Source organism: Quercus robur, chromosome 7 (genome assembly GCF_932294415.1).
Source record: "Quercus robur chromosome 7, dhQueRobu3.1, whole genome shotgun sequence".
NCBI lineage: Eukaryota > Viridiplantae > Streptophyta > Magnoliopsida > Fagales > Fagaceae > Quercus > Quercus robur.
Window position 1 is genome coordinate 36,885,511 of NC_065540.1, and position 25,182 is coordinate 36,910,692.

Here is a 25,182-nt window from a genome sequence, read left to right on the forward strand (position 1 = left end):
CAAGGTTAACACCTGTGATCATGAGGGGGGTACCCTCTTGACCACGTGAGTCCACATACAAAGTGCATGATTATCTTTAGCAAGCGAGAGAGAGAGAGAGATACATGCACAATGCAAACAAGCAGAGCAGAAAGATAAACCAGACATTGCCAACATCTCAAGGGTATGGCCCAAGCAAGGTACAAGAATATGAAAGAATCAGACATTGCCATACCCAAGGAACATGACCCAAGCAAGCTATAGAAAAAATAAAGCTCTAATCTAGAAAGTTATAGACATGTTTTTAAAAGAAAATACTAAGAGAGAGAGAGAGAGAGAGAGAGAACCACACGAAGAGGTTAAACCTCCTAATCTAATGATAATTAGGCTTGCTCCTTTTGCTTGCATTTTTGCCCTTTTGGCTTGCATTTTAGAAATTGTGTCCGCACTCCAAGCATGTACATGCAAATAAACAAGGAACACAAAACCAACAGACAAGCAAAATATATAGCAAAGAAACAAAGAAACACCAAGCAAAGAAGCAAGACAAGCAAACAAGGAAAGAAAGCATGTGAACAAGCAAACAAATATATTATTGAATGAACAAACAAGAAAAGGACTCCTAGGACAAATGTAGGTTAGGATTTGGTGTCTGTAGTTCCATCATATTCTAATACAGACGACACGTGCCATCAAGCAAAGCTCCTAAAAGGGACTTGGGATTTCGTGTACAAAGATAGGTGTGGACCTGCACGCAATCATAAGCAGGAGCTATACTTGATGACACTAAAAAGCAAGCAAAGAAACATGCATGAAAATATAGGCAAAGGTATAAAGATGCAAACAAAACAAGGAAACCAAACAAGAAGACACAAAGTAAGCGTAAAAGAGGTTAAGCACATTATCACATAAAGGGGAAAACTAATCATGTTATAAGGCACATACAAGGCTAACATGATAAACCCTAATACGCAAAGCTAAACAAATAGATAAAGACAAGCTACAACCAAGCCGACATGACAAATATGTACTCACCATACAATTACAACCAAACAAGCTACAAAAGGGGAAATGATGCAACCAAACAAACAAAAGGCATCAAAGGTGCAAGCACACACCCACAAAGAGAAACAAAACATGCAAAGCACGGCAAGAATGCAAGAAATGAGATCTAAGCATACAAGCATGGATCTAAACATAAAAGCATGGGAAAAGGGCAAACAAAGCATAAGCATGCAAATAGGAACTAATCCAAACCCTTTATTGAGCTTGGGTGTATGGATATAGGCCTAGACCATTAAATCTAGATCTACACCCTACCCATGACACAAGACACAAGAAAGAGATATAAACAAGATGTATAAAGCTATAAAAGCACTAGGCATAATATTCAAACAAAGCTTTAAGCACATAAACATGGCAAAAGCACAAATAAGAATTTAGACATATCCTAACCAAAGAAGCTAGGCCAACAACATCAAAGCAATAAAATATGCTAGAAAAGCAATAAAACATGCTAGAAAGCAATAAACAAGCTAGGGAAAGCAATAAAGAGACATACAATTAAATGGGTGTAGATTGTAGCTATATATATATATATATATAGGGTTGGGTTCAAGTTACATTTGGTCTAATTCTAAGCAATGTTACACCACTCAATATTTTTTAATTGGATACAAATTTTGACAAATCTATCGTTAGATTACATTATCTTCATATATTCTCCATGCTTGCAAAATTTCAAAGTGATCAAATATTAATAGTCATGTCATCAATCAATTTTTTAAATTCAAGTTTTTGTTGTTTAAAATAATGCATAAAAGATAAGTTTATAGATCAAATAGTAAATAACATCCAATTGACATGAAAATTGGCATAATTACTGAGAACATATAAAACATGTAATTCAACGATGGAATTTTCAAAATATGAATTCTATAACAAATTATTGGGTAGTGTAATATTGTTTACAGTTACACCAGGTGTAACTTGAACCCAACGAATATATATATATATATATATATAATATTATATATATAGGCATGAACTAGAAAGATGTTATAATTTCTATTTTTTCATTCCGTCCTCTCAAGAAAATTTATCACATTTTTTTACTTATATTATTTTAACATTTTTTATCTTTTCATTTTTCTATCTTCCTAACAAGAAGAACCTTAAAATTTTTGTATTGCATCAAGGAGGTAGATCACGATTTCGACTAGTGGATCACTAGCTAAAGGTTAAACTGCAAGATCAAATAACAACTCAAAATGATATATGACCAGTCAAAAACCATTCATCCAGTGGTATTATTCTCGGTTAGGGTGCAGTAGGTCCCGAGTTCAACTCTTGGAATGCCCCAAATCACTAAATTCTTAAACCAATTTAACAACATATTTGTGGGGTGGTTTGGGTGATGAGTTCAAATACCATTCGGTGGGTAAAGAAGTTTGGAGCCTTCAATCAAAACTTATTTGGAAAATGGCAATGGTGCTTTGAGATAGAAAACACATATGGAGACTGATAATAGCTTCAAAGTATGGTAACGAATGGGACAATGGATATCGAAACCTGTTAAAGAGAACCGTGCTTGTCCAACTGTTTTACTTTTGCAAAAACAAGAGCAAGTATTTTAGCTTGGCTAGGACATCATGTTGCCTCATATCTTGATTCACTATAGAATTGTTTACATGCCCCAAGAAGAGTTCACAATCAAGAACAGCACTACGAATTTCATTTTTTATGGTGTTTTGTACATACGCAATCTAGTTTGACACTTGACACAACACATATAGGAAATAATGCCAGTGTTCCTTCCTACGTATATGATCAATAATTATAAGCGACCTTATATAACTAGCAATTATTTATTATACATACATAAATTTGATTAGATTAAGACATGGTGTTACTACAACATGGTGATCCTCACACTTAGACATTGAAGGGTTTGTTCTTTTCTTGCTTTTCCTGCTGATGCGGTGTCAAAATGGTTTCTTAGGAGTCTATCAGCTTTGTGGTTTATCAGAATTTTTTTTATTTAAATCATCCTAAAATTTTAATAGCCGACTGAGATGAAATTATCCAATAAAGTATCAGATTTACTGTTTTTTTTAATAAACATGATAGAGGTGGATACGGTTATGGATCCAGATAAGTATTTGTGAATATATACAAAATATTGCATTCAACCTTTTTTTTTTTTTCTTTTATATATATAAATAAGACTTTTTTCGATTTGCAGTGTCCGATCCATATTCAACTTTGACCCATTTTAACTTGAGGCCTAAGACAATAATTTTAGTGAGACATCTTTATATTTAAAATTTATTATAATTTATATTCAAAATTACTAATTAAGTATTTGTATTTAGGTTTACAAACATTTACTTTTCAACTGATACCATGAGTAATCCACTTAATATTGTTATGACATAATCGATTTTAAGAAGGATTTTATCAATTATGATTTTGGAAAATGCATTTTATAACAAGTATTGCTTAATAAAATTATGTAGGAAATATATGCATTTGGAGAATAATTTAGTCTTTTTATATACTCAGGATTTTTTAAATTACATATTTTAGAGAATTATTTGGATTATTTATTTATTTTCATTATTATCTTTTTGTTGTACTATCTCATTATTTTCTAAATCTTTTTGTGTGATAGTACACAGAAAGTTAGCTTTACAATTAGCTAGGATATTTTCATTATTAACTTTTTGTTTAACAATTTTTATTTGCACAGAACAATAGAATCTAATTTATATAAGTCACTATTAGGACTTCACTTAGTAATAAAAACACCCAGCAACGTCCGCACGACCAAACAAAGAAAAATTTAACACAAAGCTAAATGAATATTGATACAAACCAAACCAAAATTAAATTTATATAAATAAATATTATGAAAAATTATTATTCTCTTTGAACAAGAATTTTAATTTATCTCAATTAAATAAATGTACGGTGATGGAAAGTTAAAATCTAATTTTTATTTTTAATTTATATATATATATATATATATATTTTTTTTTTTTTTTTTGAGAGAGAGAGAGAGAGAGAGATCACTATTGAAGCCTTGAGTTGTCATAAGAAATTTATCACTAATGACGATTCAACACACTCATAGCAGTATTGTTTTTAAAACAATTTAGGATTTTAATTAGTTTAGATTCCTATTGGCACACAATTTTTGAGGCCTTTGTTAAGATCAGGAAGTGAACATATAGTCCAACTTTTTTTTTTTTCTGTATAACAGATTATTAAACAAAATATTTTGGAGTATTTTGCTAATAGATGGCTTTAGGCAATGGCCAAGCCAAATAGTTGCCCTATTCATGATGATTACTTTTTATCATTAGACTAAGATAAATTAGATTACTCTTTACTGTTCAGATTTTGGTTGATTCATAATATTGTACCACATAAGTATTTGAGACCTTATCGTTCATATATCATTATTCTGACATATTTTTCTAATTAAAATTGAATTTCATTCTATATTTAAACTATGCATTAAAATTTTGACGTATTATAATTTTTTTAAATAGTAGAGTATTTATTTTCGTATACAAACATAATCATAATAAATTACTATAATTAATAACACAAAAAGTACACCATAATCAATTATCAATTTTCATATTTAGGAAAAAAAAAAAAAATCTAATAAGAGAGAAAAAAAATCTCATTATATTAATCATTGTCGTACATTGCAAGGATTATAGACTATTATTATATAATTCCACATTCATTAATCTTATCCACGTATCTTTTCCTCAACCTCACAGGTAACCCACCTTTCATTCTCAGTGTCAAAGCCAACAAATGCTCAGGAGCCTTGTCCTTACTCTCCACCTCCATCTCAAACCTCTCTATCACGGAGGCAGCAATGGACTTCATCTGAATATAAGCCATATCTTTCCCAAGACAAATCCTCGGCCCGGCTTGAAATACTGGAAACCGAAACGGGCTCTCTTGCTTACACACTCCATTCTCAATCCATCTTTCGGGCAAAAACTCAAAACAATTCTTCCCCCAAATGCTCTCCATCCTCGCCATTCCATACATGTGATAAGTCACTTCCCAACCCTTCCCAACAAAAGTTCCATCCGGCATTATATCATTGTTTAGACATGCTTTGGTGTCGACCGGAACAGGTGGGTAAAGTCTTAGTGCTTCTGAGATTGCAGCATGTAGATAATGCATGTCTCGGAGCTCGTCATAACTATATGTTTCACCTATGTTTTTACTATTACGAACCCGAATTTTTTCGAGCTCTTTCAGTATGTTTTGTTCTACATTTGGTTTCGAAGATAATAGCCAAAAGAACCAACTCAAAGCTGAAGAGGTTGTGTCACGTCCTGCTAGAATAAAGCTTATGACGATATCTCTGAGAAATTCTGGTGAGTTTTCTTTGTTTAAGCTAAAGCGTGACAATAAGTCTTCTTCCTTACCAATGTTTTGGTCTGTTCTAGATCGTATAATATTGTCTGCAAATTCATGGACAATTTTAATTGATTCTTTTAGCCTTCGCTCTGATCCAATGTTTAGAAACTTTTTGACTTTTGAAAGAAATGGTAACGCATACAGGAATCTCCCAGAGCTAAGCATAGTGGCATTTTCAAAAGCCCGCATGAACTCAGCAGCACTAGTGGTCGTTCCATCAACGCTGAGACAAGTTGGGTCAACATTAAAAGCCAATTTACAAATATTGTCAAACGCAAAACGCTCCAAGATGTCTTGAAAGTCCAAAACTTGTTGTGTTTCCGAGGCTTTGATTAAAATAGGAAGCAATCTGGTATTGATCTCAACAGTGACATTTTCCATGACAAAGTTGCGGAGAGATTTGGTGTTGAATTCATAGCTTGCTGTTTTTCTTTGGAGCTTCCAGAGTTCACCATCAGAGTTGAAAATTCCATGGCCTAGAAAGTCTTCGAGAAGGGTTATAAAACGATTGCCTTTTGGGTAGTTTTCAAAGTTGGTCTTGAGCATGTGTTCAACGTTGGAAGGATTGGCTGTGATGATGCCATGGCCCTTGCCTGGAATCCAATATACAACAGTGTTCGTGCGAAAATAGCTTAGAATTTCGAATGTCCAGTCAAGGAAACGATGCCTATTCTTCAAGAATTCGGGTAAAACTCCAACAATAGGGTATATTTTGGGGCCTTGTTTTTTTATGGGTTTTTTCTTGGAAGTGTTAAAGTTAAAGTAGAGATATAGAGAAAGAAGAAAGAAGAAGAGAAAAGTTTCTACAGAGAAGAGCTCCATAGACAAATATAGGATGAGACAAGTGATAAGATTTTTTTTTTCATATAACAAAGTGATAAGATTTAAAGTGCTAGACATGGATGAAGTATATGGGGAGGGCTTGGGTTTTATAAAGTTAGGGGTTGTCTCGCAGAATTCTTTTATTTAGTAGTTTAATTAGTGTTATGTATTTTGTTTTTCCGAAGGTGAAATAAATATTACTCATTTAATTCTCCACCTATAGGTAAATATTTTAATGAATTGATTCGTTTAACCTTTCACGTAAGTAATGATTTTAATGAATTAGTATTTAATTTTTAGTCATTTATGTTCAAGAATAAATAATTTTTATCGAATTGATTTATTTAACCTTCCAATTAAGCATAAATTTTATTGAATTAGTATTTAATAATTATTATTTATTTATATTCAACTATAAATATTTTTAACGAATTGACTCATTTAACCTTCTAGCTAAGGAAATATTTTAATGAATTACTAATTATATTTTTATTATTTAAATTGTTGGGCAACCACTTAGCAGTATGTATGCATGTATCTCATAGAAAAAAATTAATAAAATATATAATGGCATTATACTCCATAGATGGCTTACCAACATGTAAATGCATGCCAAGTATTGGCTTGAATTTGGTCAAGTCCCGTTAACTAACATCTCTGCCGCCACCTCCATAGTCCTTTAGGGCTATCACAAGTTACAAACACCAACCAAGTCCAAGTAATGCTTGAACTTGTCCTTTGGAACCGGCTTCATTAACATTTCAGCTACATTCTCCGAAATGTGAACCTTCTCAAGAAAAATTTCTTTTGTAACAATCAACTCCCTTATCTTGTGAAACCTCACAGCAATATGCTTTTTCATCACATGATAAACTTGATTCTTTGCCAAATAAATGGCACTCTATCTATCACAATGCAACTGAATTCCTCCTTGGTTTAAACCAAGCTCTTCAACTAGCCATTTCAACTATATCACTTCCTTTGCAGCTTCACCTGCATCCCATGTATTCAGCTTCAATTGTAGACATGGCTATTATGGATTGTAATGTGGATATGCAATAGATAGGCCCACCTGACAATGTGAAAATATAACCATCCACATTGCCTACACAATCCGATTCCACATATCCTACCAATGAATTATCACCCTATTGCCCCGCAAACAAATTCCCATGTTCTGAAGTACCTTCAAAGTATATGAATATCCACTCACTACACTCCAGTGCTCTATACCAAGGTTTGGCATGTACCTGCTAATAGTACTCACTACATGAGCCAAATCCAGCTTAGTGCAGACCATCTCATACATCAAACACCCAATAGCACTTGCATCTGAGACCTTTGACATGTCTTCAGCTTCCATTTTTAACTCCTTGCACAACAGACTTTCGTCTGTCAACCTCACACCTGCTCTTAGCAGCAATTAACATAACATCCTTCTCTCTAGACACCCACTTGAAACCCATTGGTTTCTTTCCTATTGGAAGTTCTAACAACTCCTAAGTCTTGTTCTTATTCAAGATTCCATCTCCTCCATTGTAGCTTCCATCCGCTTGTCCCTTCAAAGCAATCCATTGCTGCCTGAAATGTGGAAGGATCCCCACTACTAATCAGTAAATAATAAGAAGCAAAATTCTCTAAACGATACCTAATTGGTGATCTTTTGTTGTGTTTAGGTCTATCTGATATTGTATTGTGATTTTCCTAATCACAATTGTGAGATTCCTTATCGAGCTGAGACTTCAGTTCATCTAGCTTCACTTATACAATTGTTTTACCACTGTCACTACAACTTCCCACTACTTGAGACTCCTCTTCCTTTCGTCAAAGATCACATCTCTACTTATCACCACTTTTTCTACAACCAGATCCCAAAGCATGTATCTCTTTACACCTTTCTTTAACCCAAGAGAGATGCACTTCTTTGATTTTGAATGCTGTCTTCACTAGGAATATGCCCATAGTCAGGATACCTGAAGATCCTTATTGAAAAATAATCAACTTCTTTCCCAATTCGAACCTCTTTAGCAACGTTCCCATCAAGTGAAAACCTAGGTGATCAGTTCATGATGTAACAAGACATATTCACAGTTTCAACCCATAAGACCTTAGGAAGCCCAGCATTCAGTCTTATGCATCTAGATATTTCACCAAGTGTTCTATTAAGCCTCTTAGGTTTTCCATTTTGTTGTGGTGTTCTTGGTACAATAAAGTGCCTCCTAATGCCATGCTTTTCACAAAACCTCAAGAACTCCTTATTCATATACTCAGTGCCATTATCAGTTCTAAGGCACTTGACTTTCCTTCCAGTTTGGTTTTCCACTTCTTGAACTTTGCAAGGGCATCAGACTTGTTTTTAAATAAGTAAATCCAAACTCTCCTAGAATAGTCATCAATGAGACTCATATAATATTGAGAACCACCTTTAGAGATAACCTTCGCCGGTCCCCAAATATCATAATGAACATAATCCATAATACCCTTTATCTTGTGTGTGGAAGTTTTGAATTGCACTTTACACTTCTTTCCCATAATGCAGTATTTACAGAAATCTAATTTGCATGACTTAACTCCAACCAACAGATTTCTATTTTGCAATTCCCCCATACCACACTCACCTATATGCCCGAATCGCATATGCAATAAGAGTGTATCATCCTGCTTAGATTTAATAACTATAGCAGCTCCACCTATATATGGTTCTACCAAGCAATCTGTAGATATTACCATTTACTTTCTGTCCCTTCACCATAACTATAGCACCTTTCGATACCTTTATTATCTCATTTTCATATTTATATCTAAAACCATTAGAACTTAGGGTTCCCAATGAAATAAGATTTTTTTTTTTTTCAAATCTAGAACATGTCTTACATCCTTTAATGTCCTCACAACATCATTGAACATCTTAACTTCAATTGTTCCTATTCCAATAACTTTGCAAACAACTTTGTTTCTCATTAGAACCAAACCACAATTAATTAACCTGTGTGTGGCAAACCAGTCCCTATAAGGAGTCACGTAGTATGAACATGCTAAATCCCCAAAACCCAAGAATTGACTAACCTGTCTACACTTGATGAAACAGAACACAAATCTCAATTTGAATTTGCATCTACTGCCACTATGTTTACAGGTTTTAAGGACCCTTCCTTGTCTTTATCCTTGTATATTTTCCACTATAGACAAACTCACAACATATGCCCTTTCTTTTGGAATTTATAACACTTCACTGTCTTACTCTTGGATTTGGATCTACTGTGTCCCATAGCAAAACTGTTATCCTTGTCTTTTTTTCTTCCACGATCTTGATTGCCTTTTACCATGAGCCCTTCACTAGAACTCTCACCCAAATTCTGTTTCCAATGGTAGTGATCCATCAAGGCTCCTAAGATCTCTTTAAATTCCAGAGTCTCCTTCCCCAACATAAGGTTGTAACCAAGTGTTCATAGGAAGCCGGAAGTGAGGTCAAAAGCATCATCGCTTTATCTTGATCATCGAGTTTTATATCGATCCTTAACATGTCACTAGAAACTAAGTTGAATGTGTTGATGTGTTGAGTCAAATCTGCACCATCTACCATCTTAAGCTCATAAAGTTCCATTTAAGATTCGATTTATTTGTGAGGGACTTGGACATATACTGACTTTTTAACTTTAACCATATAGCAACAATGAGCTCATCCATGACATCATTCATAAGCTCATCTGCCAGACATATCCGAATTGTACTCATTGCCTTCATCTCGAGTTCTTCCTACTCGTTATCAGTCATCTTCTCTTGTTTCTTTGTTTTCCCATACAAAGCCTTCACCAAACCTTGCTATAGCAACATATCTTTCACCCTTCTCTTCTATAACCCGAAGTTACTAGTCTCGTTGAACTTAACAACGTTTACCTTGGCAATAGAAGCATTAACCTCCATTAGATCTACCAACCTGGGGCTCTAATACCAATTATTGTGAAAATAAACCCACTTATGCAAGATTAAAGAAGAGAGAAGAAAATTAGACATAAAGAATTTTCGTGGTTCGGCAATATGCTTACATCCACTGGCGGTAACAGAGAAGGCTCCACTATAAAATAAGGAGATTACAAAAGTAGCACAATAGTACCCTCACAAATATACCCTTGGCTCTCTCACATAAAGAATAGAGCACCCTATTGTATTTTCACTAGTCTTGTAGCACTACACTTTCTCACACATAATTTACTAAAAAACAAAAGAATCTATGCATATATATATATATATATATATATATGAAAGTTCAAATATGTGTATAAACACCCTTGAACGTTTAGACCCCCAATTACAAAACAACCAATTCAAGCTATATGACAAACACTAAGTGTGCGGAAAATGAACACAAGCTATAAACAGAATTGGTAACCAATCTAAACCAATTAAAATCACATTCACAGCAGAAAATAAAAGGCAAAGATTAAGGGATGAGAGATGCAAACACAAGGACAACACACGATGTGTTATCGAAGAGGAAACCGAAGCCCTCGACGTAAAACCTCTCCGCCACCCTCCAAGCGGTCAATAATCCACTAGAAAATGTAGTTGGGATACATGAACAGCAATAGACCCTCCAAGCCTAATCTACCCGATGTACCTAAGCCCTCCAAGCTTCTTGCTCCAACGAGGTTGCGCCGAACCTTTTTCTTTTCTAGCTTACCGGATTCCGCTATAATCCATAGCATCCGTCATCCTTGGCATCTTCCAATGCTTCCCAAAACTCCAAAAACACTCAACACTCTAAATGGGTGTGGGTAGTGTTTGGATAGAAATCTCCTCTCAATAGGTATGACAATGAGAGAGGGAATGAAAAGAGACTACAAAAATTTCTCTCTAAGAATAAGTAGCTCTTCTAATTGGGTGGGTGTTTTGAAGAAACCTCTCTTAGGGTTTTTTTTTCTGAATAGCCACACATATTTTGTGGGAATGAGGGGTATTTATACTGGTGTGAGAATGGAATGCGAAGAGTCAGTTTTTCCAAAAACAAGGCTGGCTAGCGACTTGACCTCGCGACTTGACTGAGTCGCGAGTTCAAGCCGCGAGCTAACTTAATGGCCAGTCTGGATTTTTGTCTTGTAGTGCTCCAGGTGGCATGACTGTTCAGCTCCCCTGCATGCTCTGCGCGTGTGCAACTTTTGGTGGCTTGCAAGCCGCGAGCCTCCCGCGAGATCAAGCCGCAAGTCCCTGCTTCACTGCACAGTCTTGAGCATTTCTTCACACTCTCTCACACACTACCCTTACATGATTCTCACCTAAATACAGGGTTTCTAAGTGCTGTATTACAAGCAAATTTGTCACGGAATAAAGCCAACACATAGTTGATTAAATTCAACCTTACAATATATACTAGCATAGGTCAGCTACTACAAGTCCTAAACCAAGTAGGACTTGGTTTTCTAGTGCATGTCATACACGGCCAAAGTAGAGTCATATTGCTACTAGGACTATGCAAACCTAATTTGACCAAATACATGCTATTGACTCAACATACACTAAAATAATATCTATCGTAATATATTCATCATCTTACCTAATCAATTTCATCTCCATATAGTGTGTTTGGAAATAGATTATGAGTTAGTTTTTTTGCTTTTTAGCTTTTATGAATAGTTTTTTAAAACCTCATTTTTTTCTAACTTTTTTTATTTTTTCAAAGTACAAGTACACTTTTACACACACTTTTAGCAAAAACAAAATCAACAAAAAGCTAAATAAGCTATTCTCAAATAGTCAGATATAGTCCAAGTCAATGTTATCATCATCTTCATCATATTACAAAATCATCTCATCATTGACATCATCTTCGTCATCTTCAACAGTTAACATCTTTTCTTTTTATTCTCTTTCAATAATTGTTCCTTTGTATTTTTTTTTTTTTTTAGAGAAAGCCCCAAACGGGGAAGTATTGTTCATTATTCAAGTAGAGATCGTTATTGTAAACATCACACATATCAGGAGGAACAGACTCCATCCAAACAAGAAATTAATTACTAATAGCTCTTCTAACAGGCCTATGAGCAACACAATTCCCTAACCGTCTAGCATAGCAAACAAAAACATTATTGAATAAAAAAAAGAAAAAAAAATTAGCTTAATATCTAGACAAATGTGACCAAAGGACGAAGAACCCATATTGTCTCCAATGATAGAGTGTATAACAGATTCCAATCACTTTCCAACACCAACTTGTCGAAGCCCAGCTCTTGTGTGAGACAAAGTGCTCAACATTCTACTAACTCTTCCACCATCTTTACTGAAGTAGGCAGTGGAATTTGTTGTGATAGAGTAACCCTAAGTAATCCATTATCATTATGTATTATAATGTCGAGACCAATAGTACAATCTTTTAAGAAGAGAGCACCATCAAAATTCACCTTAACCTATCCCGTTGGAGGAGGCCTCCATCTAATTGATCTTACTATTGGAGGGATCTTAATATGAGTAGGCTGGAGTTGCTGAAATTCCTGGATCAAATCCCAGGCCATGGAATTAATCTTTGATTTTGGGACCTATTTTTGTCTTGGCCTTCAAGTTTTAAAGTTTACTAACCTTCTTGGTTTTGTTCTTGATTAGATTGACTAAAAGGAAATGTCAAATCAAAGCTGTAAAGAGTTCTAGTATTTAGGTAAAGGTTCAAACTTTGTCTCTTCATTTTTTTGTTGTTTGTTTATTTTCTTTTGTGCTTTATTGCTTTATTACCTCTGTCTTTAGTTTAGGTAGTTTAATGTTTGTGTTATAAGATAATGGGTTGCAAGATTTCCCTGTTTTAATTTATCTGTTTTGTATTTCTAAGTTTGTGTTTTTAGGCGTGTATGCATGCACATGCTTTATACATACGTACACATACACACGGGATGTGCAAGCACTCCCCATGTATGCATATGCATTCTTATGCCCAAAAGCCCAGATTCAGGTTTCTTTGAATTTTATTTGTTTTCTTTAATATGTTTAGCTTCTATGTAATTTAGTTTCACATGTTTAGCTTTATAGTCAGTAGAATAACATGTTTTGCTTTATTTAATTATTAGATGAATGATTAGGGTTTGTGCTTGGATGAATAACATGAACATGCATTAATATATAGGTACTGTGATGCAAAGAGATAAGTGAGATAAGGCATGCATGGCCACATGAACATGGTTTTGCCTGATATTTGTGAATTGATTGTTCATGATGAATATACTTGGTTGATGCCATGATGCTTTGATGTCTTATTTTGCTCAAATATGCATGTGTTGATGTTTGATGCTACTACCTTATGAAGATTATTTGCATGTGCTTTTTGCCGCTCTTGGATAATGTGAATGAATGACATGATAGATGAATGTTAGGGTTTTAGGATGTTATACCATGTTGATTTCTTTAGATGCATGTTAGAATGTGTTCACGTCTAGAATAACACATTAAAAGACCCTTTTATAGGACTAAGACTTGGAACACAATGAGTAGAGGTCAGCCTACGGGTCGGGTGAGGTTAGGTGCCTAACACCTTCCCATCCTATACCTAAACTTTGAACACATGCTTTGGTAAAGATCAGTCCTTTCACAAAGGCGCTTTACATATGATTCCTAAACCTAATCTAGGTGGTTACTCCATTTATACCTTCCACTTGGTTCACCCTAGGCCAAGGCATACTTCACACAAGGAAAACACTCATTACTGGCACTTGCGCCCACACCTTCATCACGCTATTGTTGGATGAGCTTGGGGTATTCACACTATCCTCTTCCAATAATAGATGATACCTAGATTTAACCAAGAATACCCCATCATAGTTCCTAGGCCAGAAAATTGTATCCTCTTGATTGGAAAGGGTCAACATAATGGATTTGATGGAATTGGTTACATGAGGTTGGAAGAATCTATCAATAGTCGAATCCCTCCAACAATGAGACTCCTGATCAATTAGGTTTGAAACCATAGCCTCCGGGTTGTAGTGTCCAAGAGGAGATAGAACTCCCCCATATAGTAAGTCTGGTAGCCAACAGTCTTGGTAAATCCTCACAGATAAGCCATTCCCTCTCCTCAATTTCATTCCCTTTCTAACTACATCGTGCTCCTTCAATATACTCTTCCAAGCTAAAGACCCTGTATTTTCCTTGGAATCGAAGATGGTACCATGAGGAAAATTTTGCTTTAAAAAATCTATAGAACAATATTGAGTCTCGATTACTCATCAATCACCACACTTGTTTAGCTAATAAAGCATCATTGAAGTTTTGGAGCTCTTAGAAACCAATCCCTCCTTCATGCATCGGTCTACACAACTTGCTTCATTTAACCCAATGAATCTTTTGTCGATTACCCCTTTGTCCCCACCAGAATTCTCGAATCATAGCCTCTATCTCATGACAAAGAATTATGGGTAGTTTGAAACAACTCATGGAGTATGTTGGAATAACTTGTACCACTGTTTTCAAGAGAACCTCTCTAGTCTCTACCTGCTTGAGAAATAAGCTTTTCCTTCCAACCTTGAAGTTTGGACCATATCCTCTCCTTAATGTAAACCAAACTAGCTTTTTTGTTGCATCTCACAAAGGAAGGAAGGCCCAAATACTTCTTATATTTCTTGATCTCCGGCACCCCAGCAAGTCTTTAATGCTATCTTGAATCTCTAAAGGGGTAGCTTTGCTAAATTAAGAACAAAGTATTTTGTTCTTGTTCAGTTGTTGCCCTGAATCTTCCTCATAGATTGTAAGAATACCATGGATGAACTGACACTCTCGCACTGAAGCTTGGCAAAACAGACTATCATTTGCAAAAAATCGGACTATTCTACAATTACATTTTGTTTGGAATTTATGCTTCCTAAACTTCAAAATTACAAAACTGACCACAGAGATTGATTTTATGACCCCCTGTGAGTTTTTGCGGTATTAAACAATTCAAACTCCAGGAAGTAATCAGAGATGATTGTTCATACATGGCCTTACAAAAAGACTGGTATGATTTTACAAAATAAAGTAGTATAATCCTCAGGTCTTTTAGATGCCACGCTTAATGTGATGACGAATCAAACCTTGAGCAGCCTTGCGGCCGAGAAACTATAAAATCGTCTTCAAAACCGCAAAGGACTAGTTCTTTCATGCTTACTTTAACATGCCATCATAATCATCACTAGAATCAGACTCCACACAGTAAACTATCATAACAAAGAATTTTTTTTTTTTTTTTTCCTATGTACAAATAACATGTAAAAAGAGTTTGTGTTTATCTTGGGTAAAGCAATGTATGATGAAGTATAATAAAGGAAAGTTAAAATCTGATTTTTCATGTTTTATTTTAATATATATATATATATATATATATAGAGAGAGAGAGAGAGAGAGAGAGAGAGAGAGATTTTTTAGTGTGATGGTATTAGTGATTGGATGGTTAAGGTGACGAACTAGCGTGCAGAAGATATATTTACAAAAGTTGAAGCCTTAAGTTACCATGAAAAATTGATCACTAACAATGATTCAAAACACTTGCAGCAACATTTTTTTAAACAATTTTGGATTTTAATTAGTTTGGATTCCTCCTGGCATACGATTTTGGAGGCCTTATCATGAGAAAGATAACAAATAGTCCAACTATATTACTATTTTAATTATTTTTTCAATATAACTAATTATTAAACAAACATTTAGGGACATTTTACAATTAGAATAACAAAGTTATTGATTTTTTTATGTAGAAAGTATTCTAATATAAATCTTGTGTTTGTAACAAAAACTTTACCGGTTAATTGAACTAACTGAAACCAAAAGCACCACATAAAATAGTAAACACAGATATATACAAAAATATCTATTAAAACATATTTGTATCAACATGTACAATAGATAAATGCTATGTTTATGACATTTCCACAACACATTTATAACAAATCTTAAGTGATAGGTTGTTACTAGTAGATAAAAAAGTAATTTCAATGTTAGGTTCAAATTGGAAACAATAATAATTTAGCACCTAGTATTTGTTGCAAAAGTATTATGAAAATGTTGTAAACATAAAACTTCTCATGTATAATATTATATAATTCCATGAACATTGCTATATAACCAGCTTATTTTATAAGGAATGTCAAATGAATACAAGGTAGGTTGTGATTGATGAAATACAAAATAAATACAAAGCAAGTTGTGATTGACAGAAATTAAAGTAGAAGATAAAAAGTGCTACATAAGATATGAGCATCATCAATTATTCTCATCCACACATCTTTTCCTCACCCTCACAGGTAATCCATTTTTCATCCTAAGAGTCAAAGCCAACACAAACTCAGGAACCTTATCCTTACTTTCCACTTCCATCTCAAAACTTTCCATCACGGACGCAGCAATGGACTTCATTTGATTATAAGCCATATCTTTCCCAAGACAGATTCTCGGCCCGGCTTGAAATGCTGGAAACCTAAACGGGCTCTCTTGCTTACACACTCCATTCTCAATCCATCTTTCAGGTAAAAACTCAAAGCAATTCTTCCCCCAAATGTTCTCCATCCTACCCATTCCATACAAATTAAAACTCACTTCCCAACAAAAGTTCCGTCTGGCATTATATCATCATTTAAACATGTTTTCTTATTGGCCGGTACAGGTGGGTAAAGTCGTAGTGCTTCTGAGATTGCTGCATGTAGATAATGCATGTCATGAAGCTCGTCATAACTATATGTTTCACCTATTTTTTTCCATAACGAACTCGAATTATTTCAAGCTCTTTCAATATGTTTTGTTCCACATTTGGATGTGAAGATAAGAGCCAAAAGAACCAACTCAAAGAGGAAGAGGTTGTGTCACATCCTGCTAGAATAAAGCGTATGACAATATCTCTAAGAAATTTGAGTGAATTTTCTTCATTTGACATAAAACGAAATAATAGGTCTTTTTCCTTATCAACTTTAGAGCACCCACAGTAGATGTGGGATATGTGCCAAATGCTAAATATTTGGCACATATCCCACACCAAATCAAGTTTGACCCCATTTATCAGATGTTGTAAATGTTATATTTTTTGCAACATGCTACAATACAATCATAAATTTGCAACGGTACGGTAATATGTGGTATATGGGTTTATTAATTTTTTATTCCTCTTTCACTCACATATCTCTTTCATCTTCTCCTTCAGCTATTCAGTATTCACCGCCTCCATCTCCATCTCCACTCTCCCATTCTCTTTCTTCTTCCCTCTTCCCTGTTGCTCTATTCTCTTCCCATTCATGAATATGAGCCACCATCAATTTCCTCTCTACCATCACTGATCTATATCCTTCACCGATTTTTTCCCCTTTTGTTCGCTCTCTCCTCTCTGTTCTATCGGCGTGGGTCTAGTTGTGGGTCTAGGTTGTGGTTGTGATTTCCGATTGTGGGTCTGGTTGTGGGTCTGGTTGTGATTTTCGATTGTGATCGGCGTGGGCGTAGGTCTCTGGGTTGTGGGTCTCTCCTCTCTGCTCTATATCCCGGTGAACTGACCAAGCCCTTTCTTCTCATCAGAGAGTAGGCTCTTTGAATCAATTCTTGGCGCCGATTCGCTGTTCTCAGAGTCGCCGAAATCCTCCCTACCATCGCCAATTCGCTGTTCAATCTCGGTAATGTAAGCCCAATTTTTTTACTTCTCAATTTGAAAAACTGATGCATGCTTCTATTTTTGCTCTAGATTTGTTGGGCTTTTGTTTGAATGAATCTGAAAAAATTGTGGGTTTTGAATGATTTTGTGATTTGTTTGGTTATTCGTCTTTTTTGCCCTGTTTTTTTGTTTGTTTGTTTGCTTTATTTATAAATTGTTAGCTTCTTTTTTTTTTGGGTTTCTGGATTTATGAAACGATGAACTCAATTTTATGGTACATAGTATTGTGATGGTATGGTACATATAAAAGTTGGGTCAGTGAAGGTTCTTCTCAGTCAAAATATGGACAACTAATATGAGACAATGAGAGTAGCTATATATTACAGTTCTAGGGTGCTTGAATGATTGGAGTGTATGTGTGCGTGTGTGATCTATGTTTCTTTTTGAAGCTTCTTGTGAGTTCAAAAGTTCCTTGATTGGTGTTGAAAAGTAAACACAATGGAGAAAATCAAGTTTTTGGCCATTTTAAAGATACCTAAACTTGAATTCGAAGAGTCTTCTACTTCTTTACTTGCAGATTTCAATAAATCTTCCTGTTTGAGCCACATCTTTTGGCCTGGGCTTCTTCCTTTTAAGAATGGGGAATCTGTTTTGGCCCCCTTTTTAGCATCATTGAAAGATTCTTTATCAAATATCTCTCAAATCAGATTTTTACTACATTTTATTTCTTTTTATTTTTATTTTTTGTATTTTATGTAAATCTTGATTTTGAAGCTGGAGGCCTATCCCATCATTAGAAAGATGCAACTATAATAGCATAATTTATCTTGAAGTGCATTAACATTTCTCATGGTGGCAGAAATCCACTTGTTTGGCCAGAAAATATTTGAGTGAGATTTATTGGAATTTGATCTAGGCTGAGCCCCTTAAAAGCTTTCAGGCCTAGAGCTGAGGTTGGGCTCAACTAAGGTCATCATATATTTAGCCATACCAGAAGCAAAACAATGCATCTTTGATTTTTGTATGTATTTTTGTATGTATTTGGGCTCAACCAAGAGGAGGTTTGTTTGAGCTTGCGAGTTGTCCAAACTATTTTGGGGAGGATTATCCCAAGGGAAGAAAAGCTGTAATTCCCTTCTTGTATTGACACAAAAACTTTTCTTGTTTTGTTTTGGTTTTTGGGGATTCGGATGTCTAATTGCAATTAGTACTTTATAAACAAAGATTTGGATTTAGCTATTGATATTGATACGGCAATGATGAATTGCTTATCTTTTGATGTTTTACAATGATATTGATATTGATATTCGGATGATATTGATATTTGGATGTGCCTTCTTCTCATTTTTTTTTTTTTTTTTTTTAAGGTGACAGGTTCTAAGGTTTTTTTTTTGAAGTCCCCAGGTTTTGAGTTTTTTTTTTTTTTTTTTTTTTTGAAGGTGACAGGTTCTAAGTTTTTTTTTTTTTTTTAAATGTTTAAGAAAATATCATTTTTTAAAAATATGACCGTTGAATTAAGGGGATTGTCTGAAAATGTTACCGTTAGAATAAGAAAATTTGAAAATATGATTGTTTAGGAGAAAATTTGAAAATATGACTGTTTAGGAACAAATATTACCGTTAGGAACAAATAATAAAGAAAGAATAAAATAAGAATTAAAAAATAATATTTAAATGAAGTGGTAAAAATATAGAACATCTGATAAATGGGATATTGTAAAATGATGTGGTAAAATAATAAAATAGGCTTTTGGTGTGGTAAAATTGCATAATTTTTGCAACATCTACTACGGATGCTCTTATGGCCCATTCTGGATCGTATAATATTGTCTGCAAATTCATGGACGATTTTGATTGATTCTTTTAGCCTTCGCTCTGATCCAATATTTAGAAACTTTTTGACTTTTACCATAAATGGAAACGCATACATGAATCTGTAAGAGGAAATTTTTGTAGCTTCTTCGAAAGCCCTCATGAACTCAAAAGCACCAGTTCCATCAACGCTAAGACAACTTGGGTCGACGTTGAAAGCTAATTTACATATATTATCAAAAGCAAAACACTCCTGTTAGGTTCTAAAGACTTAGGATTTTATGTATTTAGAACTCTAATTTGTATTGTTGGCAAACCATGATCAAAACAATGTGTTTAGAAGTGTTTTAGTCTAGCTCAAAGTTGTGTTTTTATGTAAGGTTGGAATCAAGTTAAAGCAGGAAAGCATTGTGCCTTTCGGCCTGGCTCGATCGATCGAAGCTCGGGCAGAATGTTTTTTCTGCAGAATTTTCCAACTCAGTCCTAGTTGTTTTAAAACGTTTTTAGAATTTCTTATTTGTCCTAAGTATAAAAAGCAAACCCTAGCCACGTTTTAGTGTTGCTCATATTGCGGTTTGTGTAAATCTCTTGTGAAATCTAGAGGAGCTTTCCTTTACACAAACTTAGGGTTTTCAAGGAGAAGATTTATCTACACCTTGATGATCAATTTAGTTGCTGTCATTGAAGTTTAAAGAAAACACAAGCGGGTGTGCTTGTATCTGGTGGTGAATCCAAGAAAGAAGAAGTCCATGAATTCGGAGCTTGCACGTGGTCATGTCAGTAAGTTCTACTGGTTGGTAGCAATAAGAAGTCGAGCATGGGGGTTTATAAGTCTTATTGTATGAACTTCGATTCTTTCAAGATAGTGGATTCAAGTTTACCTTGAGGATAGTTAGGTCAAATCCTCCCCAGGTTTTTACCGGTTTGGTTTCCTGGGTGATCATATCTTGTGTTATTTATTTTCCGCTGCTTTGCATGATTTGATCTTTGTTATTGTGATAAACTAGACTTGTTTAATTGGACTAAGTAACAACTTAGCTAATTACCTAGGTTAAATCAATTGTTTTAAGGGGTCTAAAAACTATCAACTCCAATATGTCTTGTAAGTCCAAAACTTCTTGTGTTTTTGAGGCCTGTGTTAAAATGGGAAGCAATCTGGTATTGATCTCAATGGTGACGTTTTCCATGACAAAGTTTCGGAGAGATTTGGTGTTGAATTCATGGCTAGCTATTTTTCTTTGGAGCTTCCAGAGTTCACCATCGGAGTTAAACATTCCATGGCCAAGAAAGTCTTTGAGAATAGGTGTGAAATGATTGCCTTTTGGGTAGTTTCCAAAGCTGGTCTTTAGCACATGTTCAAGGTCGGATGGATTGGCCGTCATGAAGGTATAACCCTTGCCTGGTCTCCAATATACATCATTATTTGTTGGGCAATCTCTCAGATTTTCAGTGAACCAGTCAAGGGAACGATGCCTATTTTTCAAGAACTTAGGTAAAATTCCAACAAGAGGGTAAATTTTGGGTCCTGGTTTTTTTATGGGTTTTTTTGTGGAAGTGTTAAAGCGAAAGTAGAGATATATAGAAAGAACAAAGAAGAAGAGGAACGTTTGGATAGAGAAGAGCTCTATAGACATTGGAAGAGACAAAGAGATAAGATTTAAAGTGATAGAAATCCATGGAGTATATAAGGAGGACTTGGGTTTTATAAGGTTACATACTAATATAAGCAACGTTTAACAATGGAACATAAAAAGTGGGATAAGGAATTTATATTCCTAATTAATATAGTCCTACTTGGGTTTTATAAATTTAGGTAATAATATAAGCAACACTACGTCAGCATTTTCTTTAAAAAAAACAATCCACATCAAATAAAACAATAAAAACATTAAATTTTAAACTTCTGATTTTTTAATAAAATAATTAAATTAAACCTTTTTTCTTTACATTATATTCTTCCTAGTCATAGTGAAGAACATGCCATCATGTTCTTCCTTAAATAATATGTTTGCATGCCTAAGAAATTTTTAAAAAAATAATAATAATAATAATAATAATCAAGAACAGACCCAACATGGAACACGTAAAATCAAAGGGCACAGATCTACAAAATAAAAAGACCTTTAAAGATTTAAAACACAAAGAACACAAAACCAAACCCAACAATCAATCTCCAGCAAACCCATAACATCACATGAACCCAAAATATGAAAAATCAAACCCTCCATATATATCAAACCCAAAAATTTCAAACCTAGAAAAATTTGAAAAAGGAAAAGATCATTAGATCCAAATCACTTCAAACCCAACTGATTGTTAAAATTTCCCACTACAAACAAACCCACATGAAACTAAAAAGCCAAACCCAAATGAAACTAAAACCAAAACCAAAGATCTAAGATTAGAAAACACAAAGGCCTCTAACAATTACTCTGCTAATTCTTTCACTTTCTCAAAACAAAAAAAAAAAAAAAAAAAAAAAAAAAAAAAAAATCCATTGGAGGAACTCTAGCTTCTTCAAAAGCAAGGACATTGAGAATCTTGATCTAGGTCAATATGAAAATGGGTGCTTATCTCGGTTCTACCACCTACCTTCACTGCAATCTCCACCACCAAGTTGAGAGAGAGAGAGAGAGAGAGAGAGACCCACCCACCAATCTGAGAGAGAGAGAGACCCATCGATATATCTAAGAGAGAGAAAGGATTTTAGGTTTTTAGTTGAGAGCTTGAGAGAGTTTGGGGAAGAATTTTGGTTTTCAGCTAAGAGAGAGAGTATGAGATAAGAGAGAGGGAGATATAGGAAAATAACAATGACGATGGGTTTTCAACTGATGTTGTGTTTGGTTGCCAAAAATGTTTAAGAAAAGTTGAGAAATTTAGTACAAAAATTTTTCTCAATCTTTAAAATTGAAAAATTAAATTTTCTGGGCAACTAAACATGATATTCAAGGATGAACATGAACTGTCATGTTCTGGTGAATGTTCTTCCAAAAAAAAATAATGAAAGGAAAAGGAAAATTTATTTTATTTAAAAAATCATAAGTTTAGAATTTTGTTTTAATTGTTTTTCTGAAATGGATTTTTTTAAATATGTAGCATTATTTAAATGTTAAAGAAAAATTTTATTATTATTTTAATAACTTTGTAGGCATTCTGTGTGCCAACTGTGCACTTTGTCTACCACATAAACTATTTTCCTTTAGTAAGATGATGATAAAAACTAAAATAGAACGCATTTTTCATTTTGAAAACTAAAGGCGATAAAATATAAAAGTAAAAACCAAAATGAAAATAAGATTAAAATATAAGGACCAGCAGTGCATTTAAGCCCTTTTTTTTTCTAAGCTGCCTCACGTCACGTCACGTCACACAAAATGAAAATAGAATTCTGGAATGCTTGAACAGCTCTAGAAGGTCAAATCAGTTTATCCTCTTAACACAAGTCCCGTGGGGTGTCAATGGTTAATGGCTTGTAGTGGCAGCGTCATTCTTACAATTCCTCCTTTGTTGCTGGCTCTTCTTCACCTTGGCTGAAATGTTGACAACTCTTCTTCGATTGCCTTAATTTTCGACATCTAATACTACCACTTGTCAGTTACAAATTACAATGTCAGCATTCTCGCTCAATTTCTTTTGACTATTTCCAATTAGATAACTATCTCACTATTTTTTTTTTCAACAATTTGCTTGATTTCTCTTCTTACATTAAGTGATAATCTTTTCTTATCTGGAGTTGTAAAGGAATGGGCTAATTTTCGTACCAATCAATTGTTCATTTACTCTGCCATACCATTAAAAAGGCTATGGAATTGGAACCTTTAGTAGTCATTTGTTTTATTATGAACACTAGACCCTTATGAATTCTGTATAGAATTACATGTAGTTCTTTTGCTTGTAAAGTGTTTGTCATATTGTTTATCATCTTCCTAGAGTTGGTTGTAGATGAAAGATTATCTGTAAAGTACCTGCATATAAATTATTGGTATATAAAGAGCATAAGAATCATGTTTTTGTTTCAAACTTCACTTTTATTTCATTTTCACAAAAGCAATTCAATATAAGTCTACTTGAACTCCAAACTACTTGTTAAAAATAACAAATGGTCTTCTATCTAGTAGCAACCATTTTGGGATCAACTATTAAGGATATATAAAATGTAAAACAAATTTCCAAAATCTTTAACACAGCTGATTTCTTCCGTATTTCCTCCTTTTTAATTTGTTCTTTACTTAAATTTCTTTTGCAAACGCACTGACAATGCGACTACCCTTGCGGCTGTAGAGAGGAGAGAAAACCAAAAAATAAAAAAATAAAAAAACAATAAAATAAAAAATAAAAAAAAATAAAAAAAACTTTGAGAAGCAGTAAAAGCCCAGAGGGATCCATGAAACGGATCAAAATTTTTTACCTAAAGCAAAAACAAGTTGCCCCGTGACTCTACTTGTGTTTTATAGTCAACTCAATCTAACCCAACTAACTTATGACCTAATCCGTTTTTAAATTTCTTTTTTTTTTTTTTGGTAAAAAATAATAATAAAAGTAAGAAATTATTGGTTTGATTGTGTGTTGTGAGCTTTACGGTGCACACGTCAAACTCAATTGGCAATATATAATAAAAATTATTATTATTAGTTTTTATATATAAAAATAAAATAAAATAATAATAAAAATAAATAAATAAACATTAATTTTTTAATATTTTTTGGATAACACCATTCAAATATATATATATATATATATATATATATGTATATATATATATATATATATATATATTTAACACTATTTAAATACAATGGCTTTAAGGAAACAACTAAGACCCTTACATAATTACATTTAAATTAATTGAAAGATGAATGGTTGAGACATTCTATAATGAGTCAAGATTTTTAGATATCAAATAACAAATTACATAGCAAGATTATTTGGTTACAGTAGAATAAAAAAACATATATTTACAATTATATACATGTATGAGAAACATAAGTGTGAAAAGAGTGAAGCAAAGTCTATCAATCAAATTAGCATAAATTTTGGATACTTGGACCCATTTTTTAACAATTCATGTCCAAAATAAATGGCTTTTCAAAATAAAATATGATATTTTTTGGAGTGTGTCTTTTAACAATAACATTATATTCATAAAAAGACACCATATATAAATAAGTAGACAATCCAACTTTAATGTATATTTTCAAATTGAAATAGAGTTCCAACCACAGTTAATATTAGATTATAAAATTAATTTTCAAAATTTTAAATTTCATATATGTTTTTATTCTTTGTCAAATTAGTTATCCATTAAGGCATTTGTAATTTTCTTTTATATTTTCAATGTTGATATTGTGTAGAAATGAAACTTGTGTGGTTGTTTTAATTATTCTTTGTGCTATTTTGTGTTTTGGTTAGTAATATTGGGATTTGTGTAATTTTAAAATTATTGAACAAGTATTAATTTGTTTAGCTGAGCCATTATTGATATAAATGTTGAATTCAAAGTAATACATTTTATATCAAGTAATTTTCTATATGACTTTCCA

At 33.7% G+C, this 25,182-nt stretch overlaps 1 protein-coding gene and 1 pseudogene across 1 annotated transcript; both read right to left on the reverse strand.

The window, feature by feature from the left end:
* Positions 1–4,719: 4,719 nt before the first annotated feature.
* LOC126691323 (cytochrome P450 94A1-like) lies at positions 4,720–6,327 on the reverse strand. The gene has a single exon (XM_050386376.1). It carries the CDS (start codon positions 6,253–6,255, stop codon positions 4,720–4,722), a length of 1,536 nt encoding a protein of 511 aa, XP_050242333.1. The 5' UTR covers positions 6,256–6,327.
* Positions 6,328–16,461: 10,134 nt separating this feature from the next.
* On the reverse strand, positions 16,462–21,276 carry LOC126691324 (cytochrome P450 94A1-like; annotated as a pseudogene).
* Positions 21,277–25,182: the final 3,906 nt, after the last annotated feature.